Consider the following 26,660-nt stretch of genomic DNA (forward strand, 5'->3'; position numbering starts at 1 on the left):
ACGGTTAGTTTTTGGTCCTCGAGCCATGTATAAAGTTTCAAGCTGAACAGATGGTGGAAACCCAGTGATCTTGCATTCTGGCTGACTTTCAGGCCGTTTGAGCTTCAATTTCTCGATTTTTTCGGGTCCCTGGTGTGTAATTCTGTCGATCTTGGTTCTCTGGAGTCTATCCCATGCTCTGGTGTCATCAGAGCATTAAATCCATGCTTTAAGCACCCTTTTCGGTCCAGGCTCGTAGATTCACCTTGCATCACAATATGATTAAAAATAAAGCGTTAAACAGTATCATGCTCGTAAATCCAGCTAATAAATGGGGTCTAATATATAATATTTAACCCTCAACACAGATGTGGCAGCATTAGATGGCTGCCAATGCGCATGAACAGTAAACTTGTAGAAATTAAAAACTTCATGAGGTTATCATTTTCATGAATGATGATCAAGTTCACGGAAAAGCATAATCGGTTGAAATAGACTATTGCCACCATTACCAAACCCATTCTCATAGGAGGGAGAAAAATAAAGATGCAATATACATTTTCTATTAATCCAGTCCACAACACATGACACCTATGGAATAAGAAACAAATGACTCTAGGAATTACCTTGTTTAAAAAGACAGAACCACGTTTCAATACTCTGCTCTCCATACTCTGCTCTCCAGCACCCTTGATATGGAATATATGTGCTCCTGATCTTGTTCGTTTTTAGGTTCCCTTATAATAGAGAATGATCGGTTGTTGCTATGAAGAAAGACAAATGGATGACCAACTCTCTACCTCATCGTGTGGCCGGCTTTGGCAATGATCAACAGTGTGTGAAGCCATCACTCAAATGAGCTAGGAAAAGGAGAGGAATGGTTAAATCATACAATCAGAGTGATTTTTGTAACATGGCTTTCCAATAGTGGTATAGTACAAGTGGACAGTATGCATCAATGTGCCATGTGAAAGTGTGGATGTGTTAAAGTCCACATGAAGGTGTGGATGTTAGCAGTGCATATCACCTGGCTGGACAAAATAAATATACATGCATAGACAAGCTTAAACTACTATAAAAAGTAATGAATTTACAAGAGCACAAAGATAAAGTAATGAATGTAGTTCCAAAAAATCATTGAAAACCTCATATGAATACTTACATGGTATAAAATTATCTCCCACCTCAAAAGTTTCAAAACTGGGCAGACTATTAAGCAAGCAGAAAGGAACTTTGCTAGCTTGGTGCATGATTAACTTATGGATTCCAATGACTGGGTCTTGCATGTGTTCCTCGTGATTTATCCAATTTGGCAACATACACAAGACTCTCAAATGGCAAACTTAGAAATTCTGCATTGCCAGCTGCAATAGGTCATGAGAATCAAGGCCTAATAAGTAGGGAACTTTGCTAGGTTGGTGCATGACCTGTGCAGTGCAGATGCTGTCCCATATGAAGAGGTGTTGGATCCATGTGAAATGGCTCATTGTCATCCCAATCTGGCAGTTGACGGTACAATGACCTAAAAACCCAGAAGTTAAAAGTGTTACATCACCATGCTCTAAAATGTTTCACTGCGGTCATGCTTTAGGGGATACTAGGAGGTGGACCATGGATCAAGAACCAAATAGACAGGGTTGATTAATTTCTCTATATTGAATAGAATGTGCACGTGGATAGATGAATGAATGTGTATGAGAAAGTTAAAAGCACCCTAGATCATGAGTTACACAAAAACAAGCCAGAGTAGAAAAGGAAAAAAATATCAAAGAACACCAATGATTCCAATGTCCATCTTATGCATTTGAACCAAAATCCCATTCTTTCAAGCATAGAGAGGGAGAGAAGAAATCTAAAATTGACATGTTCACATTACATGAGGTTTGGCTCATCATTTCAATTGAGAGTCAATACTTTTATTAGCAAGAAGCCATCTAAGAATTTCTCTTAAATAAATGTGCCTTGGAAAGGTGAAACAAGACAGCCCATCACCTCTTTAATCTACACAGAATGGTTTTAGCGAAGATATATTAAGTACCCCAAGCCAAAATAACTGGAGAAATGTTTAATCTGCACAACTAAAAGTACTGAGAACACAAGTACCTATCTTGTTGAATTACTTCATGAACGCCATAACCAAGATAAGTCTTGCACACCTGTGGAATGTTTCTTGGAAGCATTTTACTCATTACCATTAAATGAGCATCAAAAATCACAAAGGCAAACATTTCTACAGAAATCCACCTAATAGTGAAAATTGATGTCCTAAAACCAAAAATGGATCAAACCATAAAAACCAAAGCATAGACTCCAAAGGTCTTTGTAAATTTTCTCATCTATTGCATAAACAATACTAAATGATAGTTCCAAGTGTGATATCTTTGTAAATTTTCTCATTATAAATGATAGTTCCAGGTAGGCCATACAATCCATGGTTAGGTGTTCTCCCAAGCTGGCAATCCCAAGAGGGAAAAAAAAGAGCTTAAAACTAGGGAATAAGAAAAAAATTACCTTAATGTAAGTGAGGGGCCTCGGCCTTTATGATACGATGTGCAATAGGAGGTAAGAATGTCAAGTGCAAATACCTGAGCAAAGCACATAAAGAGAAAATGGCTCAGTTACAGGCATAGATACTACTACACTGATGTTTTTGAACACGTCATTCTAAGCCAAAAAATAAAAAATAAAATGAAAAACATAGATTTGCTAAGCCACACATGTGTGTAGTAAAGCTCATGTACAAGTGACAGCATGGCACAATTGGTACAAGATCCAATCCATTATATTACAGGAGGAAATGGCGAGAAATCACAATCATCATCATTAGGTAATGTTAATGATTTTTTTTTTATATAGAAAGGTTGGCAACAAACCCACCCTTGCAAATTTTTTTCCAAGCTTCTTTGAAGCCTCGCTCAGTTTAACACCTGAAACAATAAGCCATGCATCATGTGGAGTTATAAAACAAAATTAGAAACTTTTAGCAAACAAAGCGAATCCATCAAACTTTTGAACTAAAAATGAAAAAGAATTGCAGTGGACAATGGACATTGCTCACCAAAGAGTTCAAGGCCTTTCACAATTGTGACACATTTGTGTTTATTTCGAACAGCCTTTTCGATGATAACTTCTTGTTTCTCCTACAATAAACATTGGCATTTCAAAGAAGAACAAAAACTGATGGAACATTACTAATTCAAATATGAATGACTGGAGTATTAGTCTCGATATAAAATGATGAAAACTCAACAATTGCGAAGTTGGCAATGGCAAAAGAAAGATTGATAGCATGAAGTCATCATATAGAATCATAACCCCAACAAGTTCATGTTTCCATCTAGTTTTGAATAGTATTTTTATTATGCAATAAAAAGCCATTCCTAAACATGAATAAACAAATGCACATCACAAATCAATTAATCGTTAAAACTATAAATCTAGAATGTTCAGATGAGTTAATCATAGAACAAAACTACTCAAACAACCATGAAGCTATATAATCAATTAACCGTTGAGTAGTAGCAAAACAAAAATCAGCTACCAATAATGCTCTGAAACTGACTGTGATTAACACTGAAATCATAGAACAAAACTACTCAAATGCACCTTTTTTTTGTATTTATACACCTCGTTTAGCAGCGCCCTGTTTTGCTCAACGCTAGTACAATGCGACTCCGAAAGTGCCGACTAATCCCCCTTTTGTTGTAGTGATAGGAATGTACAATCATTTTTATACTTGTTAATACACACCAAGCATGTTGCATAGAGATGCATATACATGGTGAAAGAGAAAATGAAGAGAACTTGAGAGAACCCATCTACTAACTTCATCTTTTTTATTACATAAAGATTGTTTTATTGGCAAAAGATAAAAAATTCCATTTCACATTACCATGGAGAGCAAAAGGAAATGTCCCCTTACTGAGGAAGTCATGGGAAAAGAAAACTGATTTTTGAAAACCACTGGAACCATCACATCAGGTGACGGTATTCTTTCCATTGTTGTTGTATCCCATTTTCCACCAATCCAAACAGATCCTATTCCAAATTTGGCCCATGAATAACAAAATAGACAGGCTATTCGAAGAGATGACTTCTTGTCAGCAATGGAGTTAGCTGCACTCAGAAGCTTACACCCTTAAAGCAGAACATCTTTTCAAAATCTCTTGTTTTCCTAACTCATACAATAGAAGCTCTCTTTAACTGATTCTGAAAATATCAAACAATTTCCAAACAAGAAGAGTGGCACCTACATTTAAAACAAGAATCCTTTGGTCCTGATTTTCTTACTTGGAATTTTTATGTAAGTTCATCTGTCCCATCATGAGTAAGGACCAGAGATGGAGCTATTTTGATCAACCTCAATGGACGAAAAGGATGATATCCGTTTAGTTGCCCATGGACAACCTATCATGCGTGTATGCCATCTTGGCTGTTGAAAAGGTTGGCCTTAAGTTGAAGATTGTTGTGAGAAAAAAAACATAAAAATTGTTAAAATAGAGACATTTCATCAAACACATGTTGTGCACACCTTAAACATTCACAACAAATGATGAATGGCAAGACTATTCTATATCTGCATCCATTGTATAAATGGCATACATCTATAAAAACCCAGACCATCTAGATCATTGGTCCCATTGTTTACCAGAAATGGCCGGGGACAAGGTGAAGGGCGGGGGCTGCTGGCCACACTTAGAGTGGTTCTGATGATGTTAGAGAGGATGCGCCGTTGCTGGAGACGATACGTCATTGTTGTAGAGGGAGAGATAGATCGAGAGAGAGATAGAGATTGAGAGAGAGATAGAGATTGAGAGAGATAGGGAGATCAAGAGGAGACGGAGATGCAGATCGAGAGAGATAGGGAGATCGAGAGAGATAGAGGAGGGTTTTGGGGTGCACTTGGAGGGAGAGGGAGATCGAGAGAGATAGAAGGAGAGGGAGATGTGGAGAGTGAGAGGGAGAAAAGGGTTTTGGGGATTATCGAGCGAGGAGCTGCTAGGGGGCGAGAGAGAGAGAGAGAGAGAGAGAGAGAGAGAGAGAGAGAGAGAGAGAGAGAGACTCAGGGTTGGGAGAGTGAGAGAGTTGGGCGAGGAGCTGCTGGGTTTTTTTTAATAGCATAGGCTTGCCAGCGCCCGTCACTACCTAGCGCCGGTAGAGGATAATCTCCTGCGTCAGTTTTTCCCCTTATTCTTGTAGTGAACGATGGGAATTAACATGCTCCATTATGTCCTTTTGAGTGGTTTACCACCTAATTTTCTATTTTAGGTACATGGTAAAACTAACCTATAAAGTTGAGAGTTGATGTCACAAAGGCATTGTAATGGGCACGGTCACCCACCACTATTTTTGTGGGGTGGCCTACTTGAGTTATTATTCTGCTTACTATTTGAGCCCGGGCCTTATTTGGACATGGAAAAACTAATGGATGGAATGTATGCTGCAAAGACATTGTGGTGGGTCCCTTGCACTGCCAAAAAATGACCAAAGGCTATGGACTATTCTGGTTTTCTGCTACGGCTATAAACCGTAGCTCATTTGCTATGGCTTAAAATCGTAGCTAAAACTGTCCAAACCGTAGCTAAAAGCTAACTCCGCCAGATGTACATACAACCTTGGATACCTCATAAGGGACTCTACGAGGCCCATTAAAATGTGTGCACTCCATCTAATATGTCTATCTATTTTTTAAGAGTATTTTAGGGCAAGAACCCAAAAAAGGAAGTAGATCGAAAGCACAAGTGGACCACACGATAGGAAAGAGTGGAGATTAATCCATTGATCGATGGTGTGGTTCAATTACACCTTTGATTTTCCTAGATGTTAGGTTCTTTCCATATAAAAAAATTACAAAATTAATGGACGGAGTAGGTATATCGATTGCATCAAGATGGACCCCACAAAGCCCTTGACAAGGACGTCCGTACAGATCCCGTCAAATGTGAACGGTGAGGGCCTGTTACGAATTGTTCAATGGCTACGGTCATATTGGCTTTTAGCTACGGTTAAAAATCGTAGCAGGTAAAAAAGCTGAAAACTGCACTGCCTTTTTCTTTTCCCCCCCTCATGAAACATTCATTTCCCTCCACCTCTCACGTCCGTCCCTCTCTTTCTCTCAATCTCCTCCACCCCTTTTCACTACAAGAAACAACAGCATTGTTGACCCTTTTTTTTTCCAATCATCGTCGACGGTTCGTGTGGCCACGGGCGATTGAAAGATTATGGTTACTCAAAAAAAAAACCCTCTTTCACTCTCTCTCTCTCTGCCCGCCCCCATTCTTCCCCCTCCCCCCTCTCGCCACTCTCTCTCTCTCTCTCTCTCTCTCTCTCTCCAGCCCCGATCCTCTCTCTGCCACTCTCCCTCTCCACCCCCAATCCTCTCTCACTGCTCCCCATCCTCTCTCTTAGAACATAGGAAAAATCTGAGCAAAAACAATGCGGGGCTTCGGATCGGGAGTTTTAGAAATCGAAACCCTAGGGTTTGAAAACAAAACCAAAAAAATTGAGAAAAAAGGCTCACCGAGAGAATCAAGGAGCTGAAGTACTGGATTGGAGAGGGAGATTTATAAGGTCAGGAAGAGATGATCTGCATTCATATGCGATCGTATGTATGGATTGGGATATGACACTGGGAAGGTTTTTTGAAGATGAACCTCTCTCTCTCTCTCTCTGTAAGATATATTCAATTTCAAGCAAGAAATTGCATTTTCTTCATCTCTGAAACTCGCACTCTCAAAGCTTCCTGCAAATGATACACGCATTGTCAAGCCACATCCAGTTTAGATGGCCGCACCTGCTCAGGTCCAAATAAACCCCTCAACTTCCAATCTTTTTACCATTTTACATTTGCTTATCATTTCATTTATTTCATTAGTTTTTGCTGCATCGTCTCTCTCTATGACCATCTCTGTCTCTATACTTTTCATTATCTCACCCTCACTTTTTTTATGCACACACCCCCTTTTCTACTTTTGTTATTCGAATAGTCTATTTTTTTGTAGTTTGCTTTTCGTATAAGTAAAACAAAAAGGTGTATGTGCATCGAAAAGTGGGTGTGTAAATATCATTTCTCTCCCTTTTGCAGTCTTTGGTGTCACTTAATTTCTTCATATCATGAGAGTGATTGTGTATAGATTATAAACCAGAATGTTGGTGTATAGCCATTTATGGATTGATCCAGACCGTCAATTTGGTGGGCCATGGCTGTTAAGTTGAATTGATCCTATAAAGAGATCCATTGGTGTGGATGGTTACGATCATGCGGTTGATTCGATATTTGGATCATGGTTTTTGCTTTTGATGCTTTCTATTGCATGTCATTTACATGTCCAAATAGATGGTATATAGGGCTCTTTCTTTAGTTGTTGTCAAAATTAAGTGTGAAATTGAGAAAAGAACAAAAAGAAAAAGAGATATATGGCCCTTAGTAGGCTGCTACCTATCACAGCTACTATTATCAGTGGAAGGCCATTAGAGATACATGGCCTTTACTAAGTTGCCTCTTTCATGCTCATTGCTAGCAAAGCACTTGGGCTTCTTTTATAGACTTATTACAATTTCGATAACAATCATAAGATGTCTTGAGATTAATATTAGATTTACTACTTAGATTTACATGTTTAATGGATTTTTCCATGTACGAAATCCTAACTAGGTGGTGAGGTGGATTGCAGAGATATGGACCGCAAAACTTCTTCACAAAATAAATGCCCCTTTTCTCCCATAATGACACATTATCCGTAGTTAAAACTTACTTATTTGTGTTTTGAATGTCAGTGTGTTGTTCATTCACAAGATGAAGTTCGATCCAAGGCTATTCGAGTAGTCTGTGGTCTAGGAAAAAAAGCCCTTGTATACTTCTTGCACTTCTTCAATGTCCTGATAAGGATATTATACCATATAATTTTTCATAATTATTAGTCATTTACCAGTATTTATCATAGGAAATGGTAAACCAAACAAACAGGCCCTCTTTGTAGATTCTTCATTTGAAGGAGACATCAAAGGAACTTGACACCTATCAGCACTAGTAGTAGGAGCTTGAATATTGTTACATTGACAGTCATGTTTTGGTTAGCTTCATTATGGCTTACATTACTGAACATGAAATGCAAATTTATTGACCAGAACCCAAGACTTTTGCCTACACTTCTTTTTTTTCTTTTTTTTTGGTACATTGGCATATATGATATGTTACCCATACAAAGCTTTGGTTGCACTCCAAAAGATCAGTGATTGAATGGTCCTTAGGTATGCTGATTGATGTAAATTTGGCCCTTTTTTTTTTTGGACAAATGCAGCGCAACAATTCGGAAACTGTGACTTTTGAGCTATAGGCATGCTTCATGGCGGGACAATAGATGAATGGTTGGAAGATCCTGCTAAAATCACTCATGTAGCGGCCCCGTGGTGGATGATTCTGTCCGGTAAGATAGATTAAATGTGGAATGTTGATTATCAAGTTTTCTATTTTTAGGCTAGTGATGGATTGATGTATGTGTTATATCCTAAAAAAATGCCATTTCAATCCTTGGATAGGCAACCCATCCATCTTGAATTTAAACCATTAGTTTCATTCCTCTAAAATATGTATTTCTTTGGATTGTGGCCCACTTGATCAACAAATAGGTTAGGAACATCTGGTGGTAAGTTTGTCATTGCACCTTCCCTTCTTTTTTCAAAGAAATTTTACTCAAGGAAGAAGGGTTAGGAACATGGGTCGTTAATGTTCATGGGCTTAAGGATGTGGATCTTTTGTTTCTAGGCCTTTAGTTTTTCTGTTTTCCTTTTCTTTGGCTTCGCTGCTATCTCAGCAGCTGCCTCCTTTGTTCCCTCTCCTTTTTAATACAATCTCATTATCTTTGAAAAAAAAAAGAAGGAAGAAGGGTTTCTATGTGTAACGACACTTCACCAATGTGTCTTTGACTCTATATAAAATTCTATCTGTAATATCAAGCCTGAGCTCTTTATGCATAAACTGAAGAACTTTCACTCTTAAATATATAGCCAGGCTAAATAATGTTAGATGAGGACTCATCATCTTCAACTGAAATGTTGCTTGCAACCTTTTCCGACACTTATGTCCCATGTGTGTAGGACATTCAATCCATGTTTTACGTTATGTATGCTCCACCATGAAGATCACCTGGCACGCAAATCAGGTCTGTTGCTCATCAGGCGAACACCCTACATGAAAACAGCTCATGATTTAAATAAGAGTTCCCATTTTCTGATTCGATTTACACTTGTGTCCCACCGGATGACCAGATTGGCTTGATTATTGTCCTGAGTGATCATGGTCAAATTACACCATGCCAACTTAACAACTCTTAGATTTGATACATGAAGGATTTTAGACTCAAATCCAATTCCCAAATTTTAAATATATCAAGTTTACAACTGGTGTATATATATGCACTTATTATTTTTCTAAATGATTATAAAAGAGCATGTTTCCTTGCCCCAACAATGTTTTACTGTGCTAGATGTTTTGCCTTGTCTTATCATTAATAATGCTTTTCTTAAACTTTAGGTTCCTCATGAACCATCCTTGCATATGGATGATTTTGTCTGCATCAAAACCTGCATGTAGGCGTGTTCTAAAATCTATTACATAACAAAATGGGTATTACTATTACATGTTTCCTTTTTCATAGGACTTGATATTTTGTCTGTTTAAGGGTCTGAATGGTTATTCAGTTCAAACTAAATTGATTTTCATCACAAATAAGATGTGAGAACATTTTGTCATCCTCAGATGTAAATGTAGACAAAAGGTTTTATTCCGGAGTGCTAGTTCAACAAAAATATCTATTTCTTTGTTCCTTGATAGGATAGATGAATCTCAACATAGATTTTGACTTCCTAACACTTGGCGATGCCCTGTTTTGAATGGTAGCTGAGACTGGATTTTGGTTTTGTTTCTTACTCCCACTAGAGTTGGATGTGTATTTTAATATGCTAGACAATATCTTCAAACAGATAGTGATTTTGGTTCTGTTTCCATTTTTTCCTGTTCAGGTAAAAGGTAAGCGGATTCCATTCGTATGAAACTTCCAATTTCTCCTTCTTTTTTTTCCTGCAGGGAACAATCTCTGACATTTCCTTGAAGAAATCAGAACTAACGAGCATTTTGATCTAATTAAATAGAACAGAGAACATACAGTAATTAGAGTGGAACCATATCGCCACTTGTTCACAGGATTTTTCAGGTTGGTCTCTGCTACCATGTATCCATTCAAACTAGCAGCTAGAATGTGATAGCAGATGTGCCCAATAACCTGCACAAATTTGATTCTTAATCATGCACAGATCATCAATATAACTGGGAAAGGAAATAAGGCTGCTATTGTTTAGAACATACATAAGCATAGTCACAGTCAAACTTCAACAGTAAAGAACGCCAGGCCTGATAGGCAAAGAAGTGGTAGATAGCATTGAATTTCTTTTCCTTTGCAAGTACCTTCTTTCTGAACAGATCCACTAATATGTCAGTCTACTAGAATATTAAGGATAAAGATAATAAACCTGCAGTGTTGAAGTTTACCAATCTCTTGTTCATCTCATTCTCTACCAAACTTGTAAGTTTGTTCTTAATGAATCTTGGCTTTAGCCCTCCCAGGGATCTTACATTAATTTATGTGCCAAATAAATGTCCTGTGCTAGTATTTGCCATATCCATGTATCAATTTCACATGTAACTTTTAATGTGTCATGTGTTGGTGGTACCCCTGCAACTCAGCTTAATGTTTTTCTTTTCCTTTGTTATTGTATATTAATTCTGTTTTTTAGGCTTTTTGGGACTATTCTGAGAAAAAGTTGCTTGGAAGGCAGAATGCTCTGTTATAAGCGAATGGTCTCCCGATGCATGCTACTTCATGACTGCAACAACAGTATATAGTGATTAACTTTATTTAAGCATTGATGCATTGACTTTAAAACCCTCCCACAACGTATTGTAGCAGTAAGGGCCTCCAAAAGCCCTCATACATTTTTTTTTTTACACACTCACGCCAATTCATGGAAGCCTTCAGAACTTAAACAAATCAGTTCAATCAGCTCAAATTAACAAATATTAAGGGATAAAAACATACTTCTATCAAGCTTAAGAAGAAATTCAATCAATTAAAAAACTAAAAATTTGAGCTTAGTGGCTGTATGGATGTGAAAAGGTTTGTTCCTTTGTGGGGCCTTATTCAGTCCTCCTCTTTGGATGATCTCTCATCATCCACCTTTATCTGGCATGTAGAGCCATTTCAGCTTTGTTCTTTTCTTCAATAAAAGTTATGTTGCCATTAGATTGCCATTAAAAAAACTTTAAAATGTTGGGTAAAAGTGCAGTTGCTTCTACCCATATATATGTTTTGTGTGCTTTGGTAAGTTGGGCTTGCCCCTATTTGCAAGTCTACAGGTTACATTTTGGATTTTAGTAAACACAACATTGTCTTAATCTTTGTTTTTTTTGGTGGTTTGATGATTTAGATCTTTTGAATATTAATTTATTTTTTCAATTTTCTTTAATTGCAGAGATCTTTCTTGGTATAGTTCTTGGATTAGGAGGAAAAATGGAGAAATTGAAAAAAAAAAAGAAAAAAAAGAAAAAAGAAGAAGAAGATAATGCCTTTGGTACTTGGTAACATTTGTGAAATTCTTTCTCCTTTCAGTTTTTGTTGAGAAACTGATATTTTCAATTTTTTTTTATTTCCATTGCAGTTTAGGAAGTTTATTTCGGAGTTTTGGAGTTTATCGAGATGATTTGAAGCCATATTCAGATTAAGGAGGATTGTAAAAAGCACAGATTAAGTTTATTATGGATTAAAAAAAAAATTCTGACTTTTATTTATTTCTTTATTTATATGCTTTCTCACCATTGATATTTTTTTAATAGGGAGAGTCTTTTTTATTTATGCTTTCTCTTTATTGATATAATTTTTAAGAGGGAGATAACTCAAGGGTGCTAGAAGATGGTATAGCCATCTTTGGGATAACACATTTGGCAGGATTATGTTTCAATTGGTTACGTCCATGTACTTTCCCCAATGTGGATTAATGATTTCTGGAAGTATGCACAGATTCAATGATCCTAGCCATATGGTCATTGCCTTCAAATAGACTGTAGAAAATCTTTTTCTTTTTTAGTGTATAACATTGGGGCTACTCCCTTACAGGCTGCCCATGGCATGACCCAAACTAGGGTATATCTTTCATCAGACCCGTTAATCAGTTATATCTCACCATCAAGAAGTGAACATACTTGTTTTAAAACTCACAAAGGCCCCACCACGTGAACTTTATCTGATATTTTATCAGGCAGAGTAGATTTACATAGGAAACGTGGTGGGTGCCACCGATTAACATGTGGATTGAGTCTTAAGTTCTGCCAAAATGAACTAGATCCCGACTGTGCTCTATGAGGCCCACAATTATATATGTGTTTATGAGGCCCACGATTATATATGTGTTTCATCCTAACTGTCTACGATTTTGATATTGACCCACTCTTGAAACCTTCCTAAGGCCATGTACATAAAGTCATATAGAGGTCATATAGCTCAACTATTGGGAAAAAGAAGCTCATTATGATGTTTCGGAGTTTATATTATTGGATGCAACAGCAACATCTGAAATCACTCAGCGCTCCTTAGTTTCTTCAAATTACAAAAGTAGCTTGAAGCTCCTTGGAAGCATGAAAGTACCTCTAATCATACTGAGGAAAAGCATAAATACCGAATCCCCTTCAACTTGATGTTGGTTGATATGCCTCAGTTAAATTGATTTTAATCTTACATCATTCTGTTTTCTGGGCGACTTTCTTAGTGGTAGACTGATTTATGCATGTGAGATGTGCAATGCCTCTGAGTTAGCTTTGGACTGTGCTTTCTTTCTAATGATATATTCCTCTAAAAAAATAAGAAAAAAAAGTGTGTCATGATCAAGGGAGGTGATTCAATAATTGTGTATAGAAAGAACCATTGCTTTTGTAATTGGCCATGAATATTTTTGTCGTAACAAGGTACTGCGGTAGTTTTGTTATTGTTTTATGGTACATTTTGAAGGGCTTTCCTTGATGTGATGCAGTCCCAATTTATTTATTTTTGTAATATGTGCAGGCTTGTCAATGTTCATTTTTGTAATATGTGCAGGTTTGTCAATGTTCATTTTTGTAAGAGTACAGTCTCTTCTAGACCTTGCTTTGCGGACCACAGCTGCAGCAGCAGATCCTTGTCACGAGGAACTGACATGTTGTGTGGTAAGTGACTCCTTTTATCAGCTTGCATTAATATAGAGTTGGTGGGAATTGAATGAGTGTTACCTGCAGACACATGCTGCAAATGCTGATTGATACGATCGATGCAAGCCATTGTGGCTTGTGTTTGAAATTAGGTTCATCAATCAAGCAACCCCAGTTTGTATGTGTCATAGCTGAAAAGTTTGGGTAGCCCACTCATCATGTAGGCCACCCTTGTATAAAGAGACGGGAAGTTAAAATGGTATAACCAAATGTTCACACTCACTGTACATGTTTGTCCACCTGATGAATGGTCTGGCATGTCTTCTGGGCTAGGACATGTTCATCATGTGGACGGTACTAAGATGAACGGGCCTGGTTAGCACCAGTGTTCGAAATATCGGTATCGCACAATGTATCGCACCCTTGGGATACAGATACGTATCGGTTATCGCATGGGATATATCGTTTGTATCGCATAATTTATCGCACTTTTGGGAAACATGGGGAAACATTAAGATAATTGTTGATTTTTTCAATGAAACTTCAGGGATTATTTTAAAAGACCCTAATACACACTTTTAAATCATAAAATCTGAAAAAAGAAATGGTCATAATAGGTTTCCTTTATATATTGTACTAAGATATGCGCTGTGTGATTGAACTATGACAACTATATTCACTATCCACCCCATCCATCCGTTTTTTCATATCATTTTAGGACATTATTCAAAAAAAAAAAATGAAGCAGATCCAATAATCAAGTGGACCGTACCATAGGAAACAATGATGATTGACCATTAGTGGGCCACAAAGGTTAGATCAAGCTGATAATTGTTTTTTCTCTTCATTCAAACTTACGTGAAGTTATCAATAAATTAAGTGCCTAATAAAATATAGGGAAAATCAAGGTGCACCCTAAAAAGTTTTTAATGGTACCGTGTTCAACCACCATTGTTTCCTTGAGCATAGTCCACTTGAGACAAAAAATAAGATAGATCTAACGATCAAGTGGACCACACTGAAAAAAGTAATGGAGGGATTAAACGTCTGCCATTGAAACCCTTTAGGGTTCACGGAATTTTTGGATCAATATAAAATTTGTTTTTCCTCTTAATTTATGTCTTTGTGACTTCATGAACAGATTGGATGGAAAATAAACGTTATGGTGGGCCCTACAAAATCACCCTTGCATTTAATTCCACTGACATTTAATGTTTAGTGCATTTTAATGCAACCAAGCTTATTATTTGGTGTGGTCCACTTGAGCGTTGGATATGCCTCATTTTCGTACTCATATCTTAAAATAATATGAGAAAAGGGATTAACGGTTTGGATGTATAGATACATCACGGTGGGCCCGACCACAGACCTGCCCGTTCGGAGCTAGGGACGGGCAGGGGTAGTACGCAATCCGCGTCCTCGTGTGGTACACCAGCCAATCCGATTCCTTTTGGATAGATTTAATATTATATGGCCACACAATAATATATTTATTATATCCACACCGTTCAACCATTTGGAGAGATTATTTTAGATCATGAACCAAAAAATAATTAATATCCAAAGCTCAAGTGGACCACACCACAAATAGTAGTGTGACAGTGATTCTCACTGTTAAAACATTCGTACGGCCCACCGTGACTTTTATTTTCCATCCAATCTGTTAATGAGGTCACACAAAGCTGGATGAAGAGGAAAAATAAATATCATATTTATCCAAAACTTCTCTGACCTCAAAAGGGTTTCAATGGTAGACGTTCAATCTCCCACTATTGTCTATTGTTTGGGGTGTGGTCCACTTGTTCTCTGGATCTGTTTTATTTTTCGGCTCAAGCCTTACAACGAGCTGTCCAAATGGAAGAACAGTTTGGATATAACGCATGCCTTATGATGGGACCCACAACACTTGATGACGGTAACACTCGGTGGTGTACGGTACACCACCCGACCCAAAATCATTGAAAGAGGGCTCGGACGCCCTTGTTTTTCGACGCAGCGAGGGTTCCGGCTTCCCTAAAATCTTGCCCAAATCCAGGAATTTGCATATCTCACGGTGATTTCTCGACATTTCGGAGAGGATTTCTCCGGATTTCGCTTGGATTTCTTCGGACGTCGATAGATTTCTCTCCTGTGACCCAGAAATGTCGACCACGGCCTGATTCCTCGCCGGAATCTCCAAGAAAGGGGGAAGTTGAAGAAAATTTGCAGACAATCCTACTTACCTGTCGAGTGGCCCACCTCTAGCCAGGTACGCTCCGATTTCTTTTTCTTTTTTTTCTAATTAATTTTTTTTTTATTCTCCACAAGCTGGATCCGATTTTCTGTCCGTGCATTTGTCTCCGACGATAATGGAGAGGAAATCTCGCCATATTGTCGATATATCGTGCGATATCGACGATATATCGGCCGATATTGGGATTTTGAATTTTTTGGTATCTTCCGGTGGTTATCGGGGGTGTATCGTCTCGCAGTGGTGCGATACCGATAATATCGGCCAATATATCGGCCGATAGTATTGATATTTCGAACACTGGTTAGCACAGATGGATACCGCATTGTTACTTGTGGAGCACTAGTGATTGGTGCTCGTAGATGATTTGCAAGTATGATTTCTCAAACCTAATATTTCTTTCCTCCCATTATACACACAGGAAAGATCTTCTTTGCTTAATAGATTGGGGACTCTCAGTGATTTGGAATATGGGATGAAAAATTTACTTTCTACTCCTGAAGTTCAGAAGCCTGTTTCTGATGGTAATGATCAGACAGAGCCAGTAAGTGTCCCTGGCCTAGAAACGTTCTCTCTGAGTTACAAGGTATGTCATGTTCTTGCATTCCTTTATCATTTTAAATCATAGTATCCTCTGGGAATATTCTCTAGTAATTAAATTTTGGTACAAGAACAGGTGTAATGGTCGTTATCCCTTGTGATTTCAAGAAAAGCCTTGACAAAGTATCAGTTGATTTTTCGATTCCTGTTTCATTGTAAACACGTCAACCGCCAACTTTGTGGAGCATGGCAAGTCCATCAAGTATGTGTATATTTATTTCATGTAGACATGTTTAGGTGGCAAGGAGTGTTACATGCAGCCGTGCATCTTAAGTGCCAAACACTTACAAATGAATTGTCGGATCTTGTGCATATGCTACTCTTGCATGTGAAGGTGCTTCTGTTTGTCACTCGTAGAGGGTCATTTGCACTCTACAAGTACTAATTTCTCCTAGGTGGGTTTTGATTGCTTTCTAAATTACTGATACATTTACAGGGGGTTCATGCTTTTAACAAATTGGGAACAGCCATCTCCTGCTCTTCAGTGCTTTGCCGCAGCATGCTTAAATTTATTAATAGCCTTTTACATTATTTAACATTTGAGGTAAGCTCTGTCTTATTTTCAATGGCATATCATTTTATTGTCATTTTTTGGAACCAAAGTTCTTTTGTTCATTGCAATAATTCCTTATACGCCATTCGTAGGTTCTTGAACCCAATTGGCATGTGATGCACAATAGACTTCTAACTGCAAAGAGCATAGATGAGGTCTTCTCATCATTCTCCTACTTTCCTCTTCTTAAATGTACTTTATTTGTTATATGTAGGGGGTTGTTTGGATGTGACTCCCAGTAATGGTTGGTATGAAGCTTTTGGCTGAAGCTCCCCGCTTTAAGTTGGCATTGGTGTAGAAAACAGAAACTATAAGCTAGATTCCTTCTTCCTAAATTTTTGGTTTGAACCGATAGAGTGAGACAGGAATATCTCAATACATATTTGTGTAGAGTACATCCCATCTGCTGCTGAGTGCCTTAAGACTGGGCTGATTAATATTTTGTTGGCTTCAGGGATCTCATTTGCTTCATTCAATCAGCAATTGTATGCTAAACTTCTGTTTGCATCAGCCATAAAATAGATGTGGCTGATTTTTATAGATGTCGTCTCATCCCAATTTTGAGGACATGACTTTCCTTCTTCTTTTTTTTTTGGGTCTTTCTTGTTTGATTTTCAATCAATGCAGGAGCATGAGAAGGAAGAAGCCCAGGTGGAGGAGGTGACAGGACAGATGGAGGGCAGGGCAGGCAAGCCTCTCGCTAAGGCTTCTTGACAAGTTGGAAAGAACCCAAGAAAAAACAACACCAAGAAAGCCAATGAAGCAGATACTGTTGTTGAATCTGTTGCATCAGTTAGTACTATAGCTGAAACTGGTAGGCATCATTCTTTTCTGATGAATTAAAAATCATCTTTGTCAGTAAGCCAGTGTTTGGACATACACGCCAATCGGTAGCACAAAAATTGAAACCCGATTGGCATGTTTGAACGTACATGCCAATCAGCAGACAAAAATTGAAACCCGAAATGGGTGGATTGTCAGTTACCATTTTTTTTCCCATCTTGAAGATTTCATTCATCTCAATGCATGTTATCTTTTTCTCTCCGTAGGACATGTTTCTGAGGGGGAAAAACCCAAAGGCAGGGGAGCTTCGAAGAAGGCTCCTGCTAGAAAGGTGTGCTTGTAAATCCCGAAACTTCTTATTTCCCAAGTATCTCCCTGTTTTGTGGACTTCTCATTGCCTTTTTGGTTTGGGTCTTTCAGCAGAAAATACCGACTACTGTTGATAGTGAAGAGGAAGATGATGAGGTGCTCGAGCTGAAAGAACGATTGGCAGCGTATAACATTGATTCTCCTTAAGATCAAATAGGTATATGATCATCCATGTGCAATAAGCTTTCGAATCAAAGCGAAGCTGATAATAGGGTGTTAGTTGATTGCAAATTGATAACCAGCAGATGTACATCCATGGAGTTTTCACTTGCGATTGTTGAGAAGCTATTTGGCTGCGAGAAGGCATTGGATCTTGCTGTTAATGAGAACTTTAAATAGACATATAACTATTATGTTGGCATTATACTTTTGTGAATGGAAATGAATGATTGTGTTTGATTGAATGATTAAATGATTTATGAATGATTTTGTTTGATCAAATGAATGAATGATTTTGTTTGATAGAATGAATGAATGATTTAGCCATGAAGTATTTATCTATATTAGCTTATATGAGTTATCAGGGTGTACTACAATGGTAAGAGCTGCCATAACTAATTAAATTTTTTATTAACAATAGGCATTAGCTACGGTTATTAACCGTAGCCCTTTGTTGAAACCCGTAGCTCTTACTAAATGTAGCTTTTTGCTACGGTTCTCATTCTACTTTTAGCTACAGCTAAAATCCGTAGCTGTATATAATTTTTGCTACAAGGAATATTGCTATGGATTTAACCCGTACCTATAGTTTAATTAGCTACGGATATTAATCGTAGCCTTGTATCTGAAAACTGTAGTTGTTGCTAATTTAGGCCTATTGCTACGGTTCTTGGTCAACTTTTAGCTACAGATATAATCTGTAGGTGTAAATACTTTAACGCTACAGAAGCAATGGCTATGGATTTAATCCGTATCCAATATTTCTATGGCTACGGATTGTATCCGTAGCCATAGCTTCTAGACCTATGGCTATGGCATCAATGGCTACGGTCATGCTACGGATCTTAACTGTAGCCATAGACCTTTAGCTACGGTTTTTATCCGTAGCCTTTGCCCTGTTTTCTGGTAGTGTTGGTGGTGTTAATTTAGTGGCATGGTCACCCACCACTTTCTTATACGGTGGCCTACTTAGAGTTGTCATTTTGCATGCTATTTTGGCTTAAGCTTTATCTAGACATGGAGGAATTTATACACAAAGTTGTAACGCCCTGAAATTTGGGGGTCGAGCATAACTCAGCTCCCGAGTTCCAAAACATCACTTATGCAACATATTTAATGAAGGATGTATGTTGACTATATTAGTGCATAAAACATGAAATAGATTAAGCAAAAACACAGATATGATTCAGGGATAAGTGAATAAAGCAAGCGGAAGACTTATAGTAAAATATGCGTACAAGTGTAAATCCCTGAATTACACATACAAGCCAGATCGTATGAAAGTGTTGTTTAACAAAATTTAAGTATCAAGTTACATCATTTCAATCCCCAAAATAATCCTAGAAATCCCGCGCATCAGACCGAGGCTCGCTAGAACCCGTCTGAAAACTGCATATAGGAGAAGGCAGCCTCGTCGTCATCCAGCTCCCGCTCTGCCTCAGAAGTCGCATCCACATCTGCAACATCAGAGCCTAAGACAGAGTCTGGTGGGTGTGTAACACCGCCCCAGAAACGTGGGAGTGAGTGATCAACTCAGTGGAACAATAAGGCACTGGTTAACATGTTATCAGTTCAATCAAACAGTAATGATAAAGCAAGACAATTAAATAAATCCTAAGTACTCTTGTTAATGCAAGGATGTATGCGAAATGATGTGTGCCCTCACGCGTACACCCTCAGCGTCTTCATCTTACGTTACGCATGACATCGCCTCAAAGTGCTCCACATCTACAAAGCACATGCAAATGCGGTGCATGGATATGATTACCAAGTTGTTATTAGTCCAATTCATACAGCAGGATTGGGAAGCTAAGATACCTTCCTCATATCACCATCCAAACAGTAATCCATACTAGGGTCGTCAATCCTAGACATCTCATACGATCATATATTTGAGGTCGTAGCAAAGGGCTCGTCACCAATCAATGCACGCCTTTCATGCCCGTACTACCACAATTCGGCTCGTCACCTCCTTGAGGTATCCAGGTATGCTCAAGGTCACTACAAAGGGCTCGTCACCAATCAATGTAGGCCGACAGCACGAATATAGTGTCCCATACCACCATAATCGGCTCACGAGTTTAGTTACTCACTGGTCACTACGGGGAGGCTCGTCACCCCAGCGTAGGCCGACAGCTCGACCACGGTGTCCCATACCACCATGTCCGGCTCATGAGTCTTAGTGGATCAAGTACCATAGTTAACAGGATTTCACTAGTAAGTTCGGTATCCTAGATTCAAAAAATAGCGTCCATACGTGGTTAACATACAACGTACAATCGGGTTACTAGACGAACTCGACTAGCACGAGCGCACGTTGAATTGAACGACATAGAGTGCGCAAACACTCCACGTGGCCAAACCACTGCCGACAACTCTAATACGACTCGGGTTCGTCTAATACATCCTACGTGGCGAAAGCAACCTCAACCACGAATATAGGGTCAATTACCGATTTCCTGGACTAAGGCATAGTCCCAAACATCTTACACTACTACAGATAATCATATGGAATGTAAAACAGTAATGGAACAACCACTCAAATCATGGTACATACTCATATGAAGAATATCAACTTAACATAAATGTAAGCATAGGAGATGCTTGAATTTAAATAACTTGGAATGTAACTGCATAAAGGAAATCATGCGCATCAATAGGAGTATTGAGAATCACTTCTCAATGCCCGCAATAGGTGTAATAAGTTACACTTAGATCATTCATGCATTTCTACAAACACTTAGCATACATGGAAACAACATACATGACGTATGTGGAAATATATGCATTTAGACAATTCCTTTTACCAAGGAGTCATCATACATGCATCTAGCATACATACATGACAAATAATCATGGCAACCACAGGTGCATATTTTATACGTATACGGTACTTTATAAATACACATAGAATACACAAATCTCAATATAGCACATGTATATCAGGAAAACAATGTAAACATAACATTTGACATGTGAAATCTCATCCATAACAAGAATAAACCACTAACTGGGATTGAAAGCCTTGAAAACCATAACCTATACACTTAAAGTCCGCACCTTAAGCAAAGAAAGAACCATCGAACTGATTTAGACGAGTTGTCTTCGTCAACGGCGATAGAATACCCTAAAACAAGGATAGAAATGAGATACAACAACTCCAAAACTAATCTAAGCTCTAACACAGGTTAGGGTTAGGTTAACTTACCCCAAAAGGAACTCAGAATCGTCAGAAGAATGATTCAAAGCGAAGATTCAAAGATGAAGAAGAACAAGGAAGAATCCAAGATGATTCACCAACTTATCTCTCTCACTTTCTCTCTCTTTTCCACTCTCTTTCCAAGCTAGGGTTAGAGAAAATCGTATGGAAAAGAGAGCTAGGGTTTAAGGACTATATATAGGCCTTAAAATGATGGAAATAACCCCAGGGTCAAGGTATACTTAGGTTATAACCAAAGTAAGCCTTTCTCGATCCAACGAAGCACTTCTGGTGGGCCTATAACCACGAAAGGTCGGACTTAAGCTCTTTGATCATGGATCTAGGTCAAGCTGAGTTTTCATACCGACCGGCTCTTCAGATCAGCCGTGGCGGACCACACTCAATTCAACGGTCACGGAATCTCGATCAGGTCCACCAGCACTGGGATATGCCTGGGCCAACTATCCTGATCAGAGGGTGAAATTGGGTCAGAATCCAACAGTCACATAGCTTAAAATCGTCGCGCAAGCGACACGACTCAGATTTCATAAAAAGCTTACTAAATTCCAACCGTTCTCACACTCTTCACTCCGAGCTCAAACAAATCGACCCAGAACATCACATGGACTTGATTTTTGAGGAGATGGTCAAGCCCAACTCGGTGACCGCAACAGCCTAAGATCATCGCCATTGGACTTTCGACGCGCGGTCCAGGTCCGATCCAGATCTTCCAAAAATTTCCCAGAACAACTGGACTTAGCGATGGATCCCAGATTTCAGAGTAACATAGCGCTCACTATTTAAAGTGATTGATGCGAATTTCACAAGCAATCGAGTAAAGCGCTAATTACCCCAAAACAACTACTTAAGGAAAGATTAGCACAGAAAAAAATCCAAGGTTGTTACAAAAGTGGATGCTGGAAAGAAACTATGGTGGCCGCATAAAGGTGTTAACAATGGGCATTGCCAGCCACCACTATTTCATATAAGGTGGGCCATTTGAGGTTTTTATTTAGTGTGATATTTGGGCTCATGTGAAATTATGGTTTTTCCGGTACAAGCGAAGCTTGAAGATATGTCTAATATCCTAGAGGGAGGTGAATATGACTTTTCAAAATTTATTTAAATTATTAACATGCACTAGCTTTTAGATACATAAGTAAATAAATCTAAATGAGAATAAGTGCATAAACATAGTCTATTTAGTGAAATACATCATTTAAGCATTTTGACAAATATGTTTGTTGCAGAAAATAAACAGAGTCTAGTATTCACCTAAACATCACAAATAAGGATTTAAATCATTCACCACAATGCACACGATGTGTAGTGGTTCGGTATGTGCCTACTTCACTCCAGGCTGACCCACTCTCTCTTAAAGTGTGTCATATTTCACTATTTAGATGGTTTTAAATGAGGTTCACCACAAACCTTCACAACCTACACAATGTTAACATTTTCCATCCATCGATAGCCTACACAAGGTCATATCAAGTCCTACACAAGGACTACAAAACATAATCTCCCATCGGAGGCCTACACAAGGACTTGTCGAGTTTGAAAGTTCAAACTTTGAAACCCAATCCTACATAAGGAATGGTTTCCAAACACAATGACTCTTACTACTTACCTAAAAGTAAGTAAGCTCTATTAAGCATGTTGATGAAGATCTTCTTGGATGATGAAGGATCTTCAGCTCCCTTGTAGCGCAATTGGATGATGATGCTTTGTTGAAGATATCGAGATTGTTGGGTCAATGACTTGATGAATCCTAACTATATATTGATAGATTTTTAAGAACTAGTTAAGGATCGCCATGACTGAGCATTTAATGCTTGTTAGCAAACATTTTTGCCAATAAAAGTGGTTGTTAGAGTATTAATGAATGCTGGAGTTCATTGTTCAATCCAAGCTTTAAATATTCCAATGATTGCCTTTAAGACAATGATTAAATGATGAACTTCATAAGGAAAGAGAGCTTGAGAAGATGGGTATTAACTCTTACAAAGCTCTCCCAACAACTCACTAAATTACCAAGGGAAACTTCAAACAAAAATATAGAAAAGATTTCCAACGGTAAAAAACCAGGCAGAAAACTGTCAGGTTTGATGCAATCGATGGGTCTTCGATGTCATCGAAATGACCTTCGATGTCATCAAACATCCTTCGATGTCATTACTAAAATCAACTTTAAAATGGAAAATCTTGCTAGATAGTTTCTGAACATCTGATGATGCCATCAAGTGGCCTTCGATGTCATCGAAGAGGTCCTTCAATTCCATCGAAGGATGGCTCATTGCCATCGCAAAAATCCAATTTTATGACTTGAGGTTGCTGGACAGTTTAGGTTCCAATTTTGATGTCATTGAAGGAAGCTTCAATGACATCTCAAAAATCCAGATTTAATTTGTTTTCCTGTTGGACAGTTTGTGCTCTTTTTCAATGTCATTAAATTTATGTTCGATACCATTGAAGGCTACTTCGAGGCCATCAAAATAATCCAGAATTTCATCGATTTCTTACTGGACCGTTTGAGCATTTCTTTGATGTCATTGTAGCTAAGTTCGATGTTATCGAAGTTAAGTTCAATGCCATCATAAAAATCCATTTTTTCCTTAATTTCTTGCTCGACGGTTTTGTGCTCAAGCTCGATTCCATCAAGCCGCCTTCGATGCCATCGAAAATGTCTGTTTTTAGAGGTTTTTATTTATTTATTTTAACTCAGACATCAACCCTCTTGTCTTTTTAGTATACTTAAAAATAGGTTTTCCTAGATATTATTGGCTAAGTATAAGATATGTTTGGTATAGGGTTTGATGAGGTCTTAAGTCTTTCTTACCTTGTCTTGAATTAGATTACTTCAAACCTTTGAGTCTTCAATATTGGTTCTTCTTTGGGGCTCACTTTACTCTAAGACTCTTAATTTATGCTAATTGATAATCTAGGGCACTTTCAATCTCCCTCTTTGTCAATTACGTGACAAAACCTAATAAATACCTATACAACTCGATATACAACTCGATATTACATGTAGAGCTAGGCATCGGATCGAGTCGACTTGGATTGGGTCTAACTCGACTTGGTCCGAGTTGTGCATGGCCTGACTCGAATTCGGTCCGATCCGGGACCAAGTTAGGGTCATCTGACTTGATCCGATCCTAACTCATGCTGGCCTTAACTGATCCGAGTCCGACTTAGTCAGGAAAACTGAGTCGAATCAGATTTGGCCACGTTCAGATCGGTTGTGCTCCATAACTTTTCTAACTACTTAAGCTGTAAGCAAACGTGTGCACTGCATGCTTAATTGAACTATTCCATGTGCCACATCTTAATGGCTATTTGCACCTAAGATAAAAAACAATCCTATAGTTTAAAATTCATTCTAATTCCTTAGGAACTTCAGGTCCATCTAACAAACGAAAAGCAAAAAAGAAAAAAAAAAAAGAAAAAAAATCAGACTGCAAGGGAAAAATGGAAGGAAAGAAAGAAAGAAAGATCAGTAAACCAAACATGGCCTGGATAAACCAAACATGGCTCCACATCTACTCGGCCCAATTGAACTTTAGGATCAGGCAAACATTTGTGTTTTCCCTTCATCTAGGTGGGACATACCTTATGAACATGTGGCCTGAAAGGCTGAAAATATACATGTGGCTTAAAAGGCTGAAAATATACATGTGGGTGGCACATATCAGAATATATGTAAGAGAAATCATTGGTTGCGTTGCGTCATCAAGTTTCTCGAGTCTAGTGGCCTATTGGTGATAAATTAGTTTAGTAGTGTTGAAAATCTAGTATCTATCAGATCATTTTAAACCATGCGATAGACAAGAACTTCCTCAAGTAAGGATGCCTACAAAGCAACACTTTCTGCTTCAAATAGGGAAGATCTGACAGTAGACCAAGGAAAGAATGGTAATCTTTGTATGGAACAAGGGGTAGAAGTAAATTTTCGTAAAAAAGAAAATTAAACCAAAAAAAAAAAGGTGAAAGTACAATGGGGGAGCTGAGTGCTGAGAGATGTCAAAATCCGAGTATGCATACATACATAGGCATGCACATGCACACAGGCACACACAAAAGTCTCACATAAATATAAAAAATCAAGGATATAATGGTATTGGTTGTTACAAGGATTGTGTAGCTCTACCTTAATTAGAAGCAGCCCAGTCCATGTAATTTGAATATGCCTATGAGAAATTTAAATATACCTGCCACGATTTGATAAGGCGATTGCAACTGCACTCAGAAGTTTGCTAGCTTCAGGAGCATCAAGGACCACCCCACTAACACTCAGAGGAGCAATCATCTGATGGCACAAGAAGAACCCAGATAATGAGCAACTAGCAAAAGACAATATATCTTGCAATTTTTATGATACAGGTAGAAGTAACGATTCTCATGTCGTTTCCTAGTAAAAACAAACCAAATTAATAAACATAAAGAATATGCGTGGTGCTCACATAAGGAGAGTGTAGAATAAGCTAAGAGCTTCATTATTATTCATCACTACAATATTAACTAATACAAATGATACATAGATTAGACTCCATATCAAATTGCCGAAAAAAAAGGGGGACAAAACCAATCCACAGGAATTAGTGAGAAGTAGGACATTTAGATCTAAATAAACCATAAGCTCTAATATTATCCAAAATCAGAGTTTAAGGCTGACAACAAATTCATTTAGATCATAGATGCCTAAACCTATAATTCATGATGAGTAGACAGACCTTTAGTTTCAAGTAACATAAAGTATTTGTGTCTATTAACTTTTAAAGAAAGATGAGTTCTAGATCTGCCTCTTTTTACAGCTCACGTCCCTAGCATGAGCTAGTGAACTGATGGACGAGAGGACACGTCACATGAACAATGCTTCTGGAGCCACAAAGCTTGTGTTACACAGTCCTATCATAGGTATGCCCCTTGTTAGAAAATGTCACGCCCCAAATCCAGGGACGGACAGCTTTCGTGGTGCCTCGAATTCGGCACTCGACTTCCATACACCAAGTCCCGAGTTCGGCGCACCACAAGGAAGATTTTTTGACCGATTTTTTTTTTTTTATATATATATACATAGTAATACCTGAGCATAAAGATCAATGATCAAATTCCAAGCAACACTCTCCAATAGAAATCCTGATTGTTACAAGTATAATGCTTTCCAAAGGTACACAACGTCAACATTGCCAAATCGAAAAATAGATGTAATGCATCAAGAAAGCAAAGTCTTCCAAGCTACTCCAGCCCTGAAAAAAGGAGAAATAGGAGGCTTAGGCAAAAAACCTAGTGAGTACACACGTGTGTGCAGTGTATCCTACATGCAAGCAAGATAAATATGCTACAAGAAAATCATACCATAGCCATAACCATATTACATGCATCCGTAATCACATCATCATCATCATATTATCATGCCATAATTATACAATATCAAAAATACTAGCAAGTCCATGAGTCATACAATATCAGAGTACGCAATATAAATTAGCTATGCAAATGAAGAGTTATAAGGATCCAAATATCAGATGTCGAGGATGCAATGCAATATACAGTT

The 26,660-nt window shown here is 38.2% G+C and overlaps 1 protein-coding gene and 1 long non-coding RNA gene across 7 annotated transcripts; one reads left to right on the forward strand and one right to left on the reverse strand.

Moving 5' to 3' along the window:
• Positions 1 to 692: 692 nt before the first annotated feature.
• Positions 693 to 5,037, reverse strand: LOC131254711 (uncharacterized). Its single transcript, XM_058255420.1, has 5 exons — positions 4,628 to 5,037; positions 3,038 to 3,119; positions 2,853 to 2,906; positions 2,491 to 2,564; positions 693 to 2,244 (listed from the first exon to the last, which is right to left on the reverse strand). The coding sequence occupies exons 1-4, from the start codon at positions 4,730 to 4,732 to the stop codon at positions 2,551 to 2,553; spliced, it is 255 nt and encodes an 84-aa protein (XP_058111403.1). The 5' UTR covers positions 4,733 to 5,037; the 3' UTR covers positions 693 to 2,244; positions 2,491 to 2,550.
• Positions 5,038 to 6,258: 1,221 nt separating this feature from the next.
• LOC131254712 (uncharacterized) lies at positions 6,259 to 17,393 on the forward strand. Of its 6 annotated transcripts, none has more exons than XR_009175814.1 (9): positions 6,259 to 6,780; positions 8,280 to 8,405; positions 10,771 to 10,871; positions 13,122 to 13,228; positions 15,862 to 16,026; positions 16,117 to 16,242; positions 16,477 to 16,584; positions 16,686 to 16,748; positions 17,221 to 17,393. It is a non-coding gene; the product is annotated as an uncharacterized LOC131254712 (long non-coding RNA). The 6 variants fall into 6 exon arrangements; XR_009175815.1 differs by lacking the exon at positions 10,771 to 10,871 and adding an exon at positions 7,756 to 7,803 and having other exon boundaries at positions 17,221 to 17,392; XR_009175816.1 differs by lacking the exon at positions 10,771 to 10,871 and having other exon boundaries at positions 16,117 to 16,248; positions 17,221 to 17,391.
• Positions 17,394 to 26,660: the final 9,267 nt, after the last annotated feature.

The sequence above is a fragment of the Magnolia sinica genome, chromosome 9, assembly GCF_029962835.1.
Source record: "Magnolia sinica isolate HGM2019 chromosome 9, MsV1, whole genome shotgun sequence".
In the NCBI taxonomy this organism is placed as follows: Eukaryota; Viridiplantae; Streptophyta; class Magnoliopsida; order Magnoliales; family Magnoliaceae; genus Magnolia; species Magnolia sinica.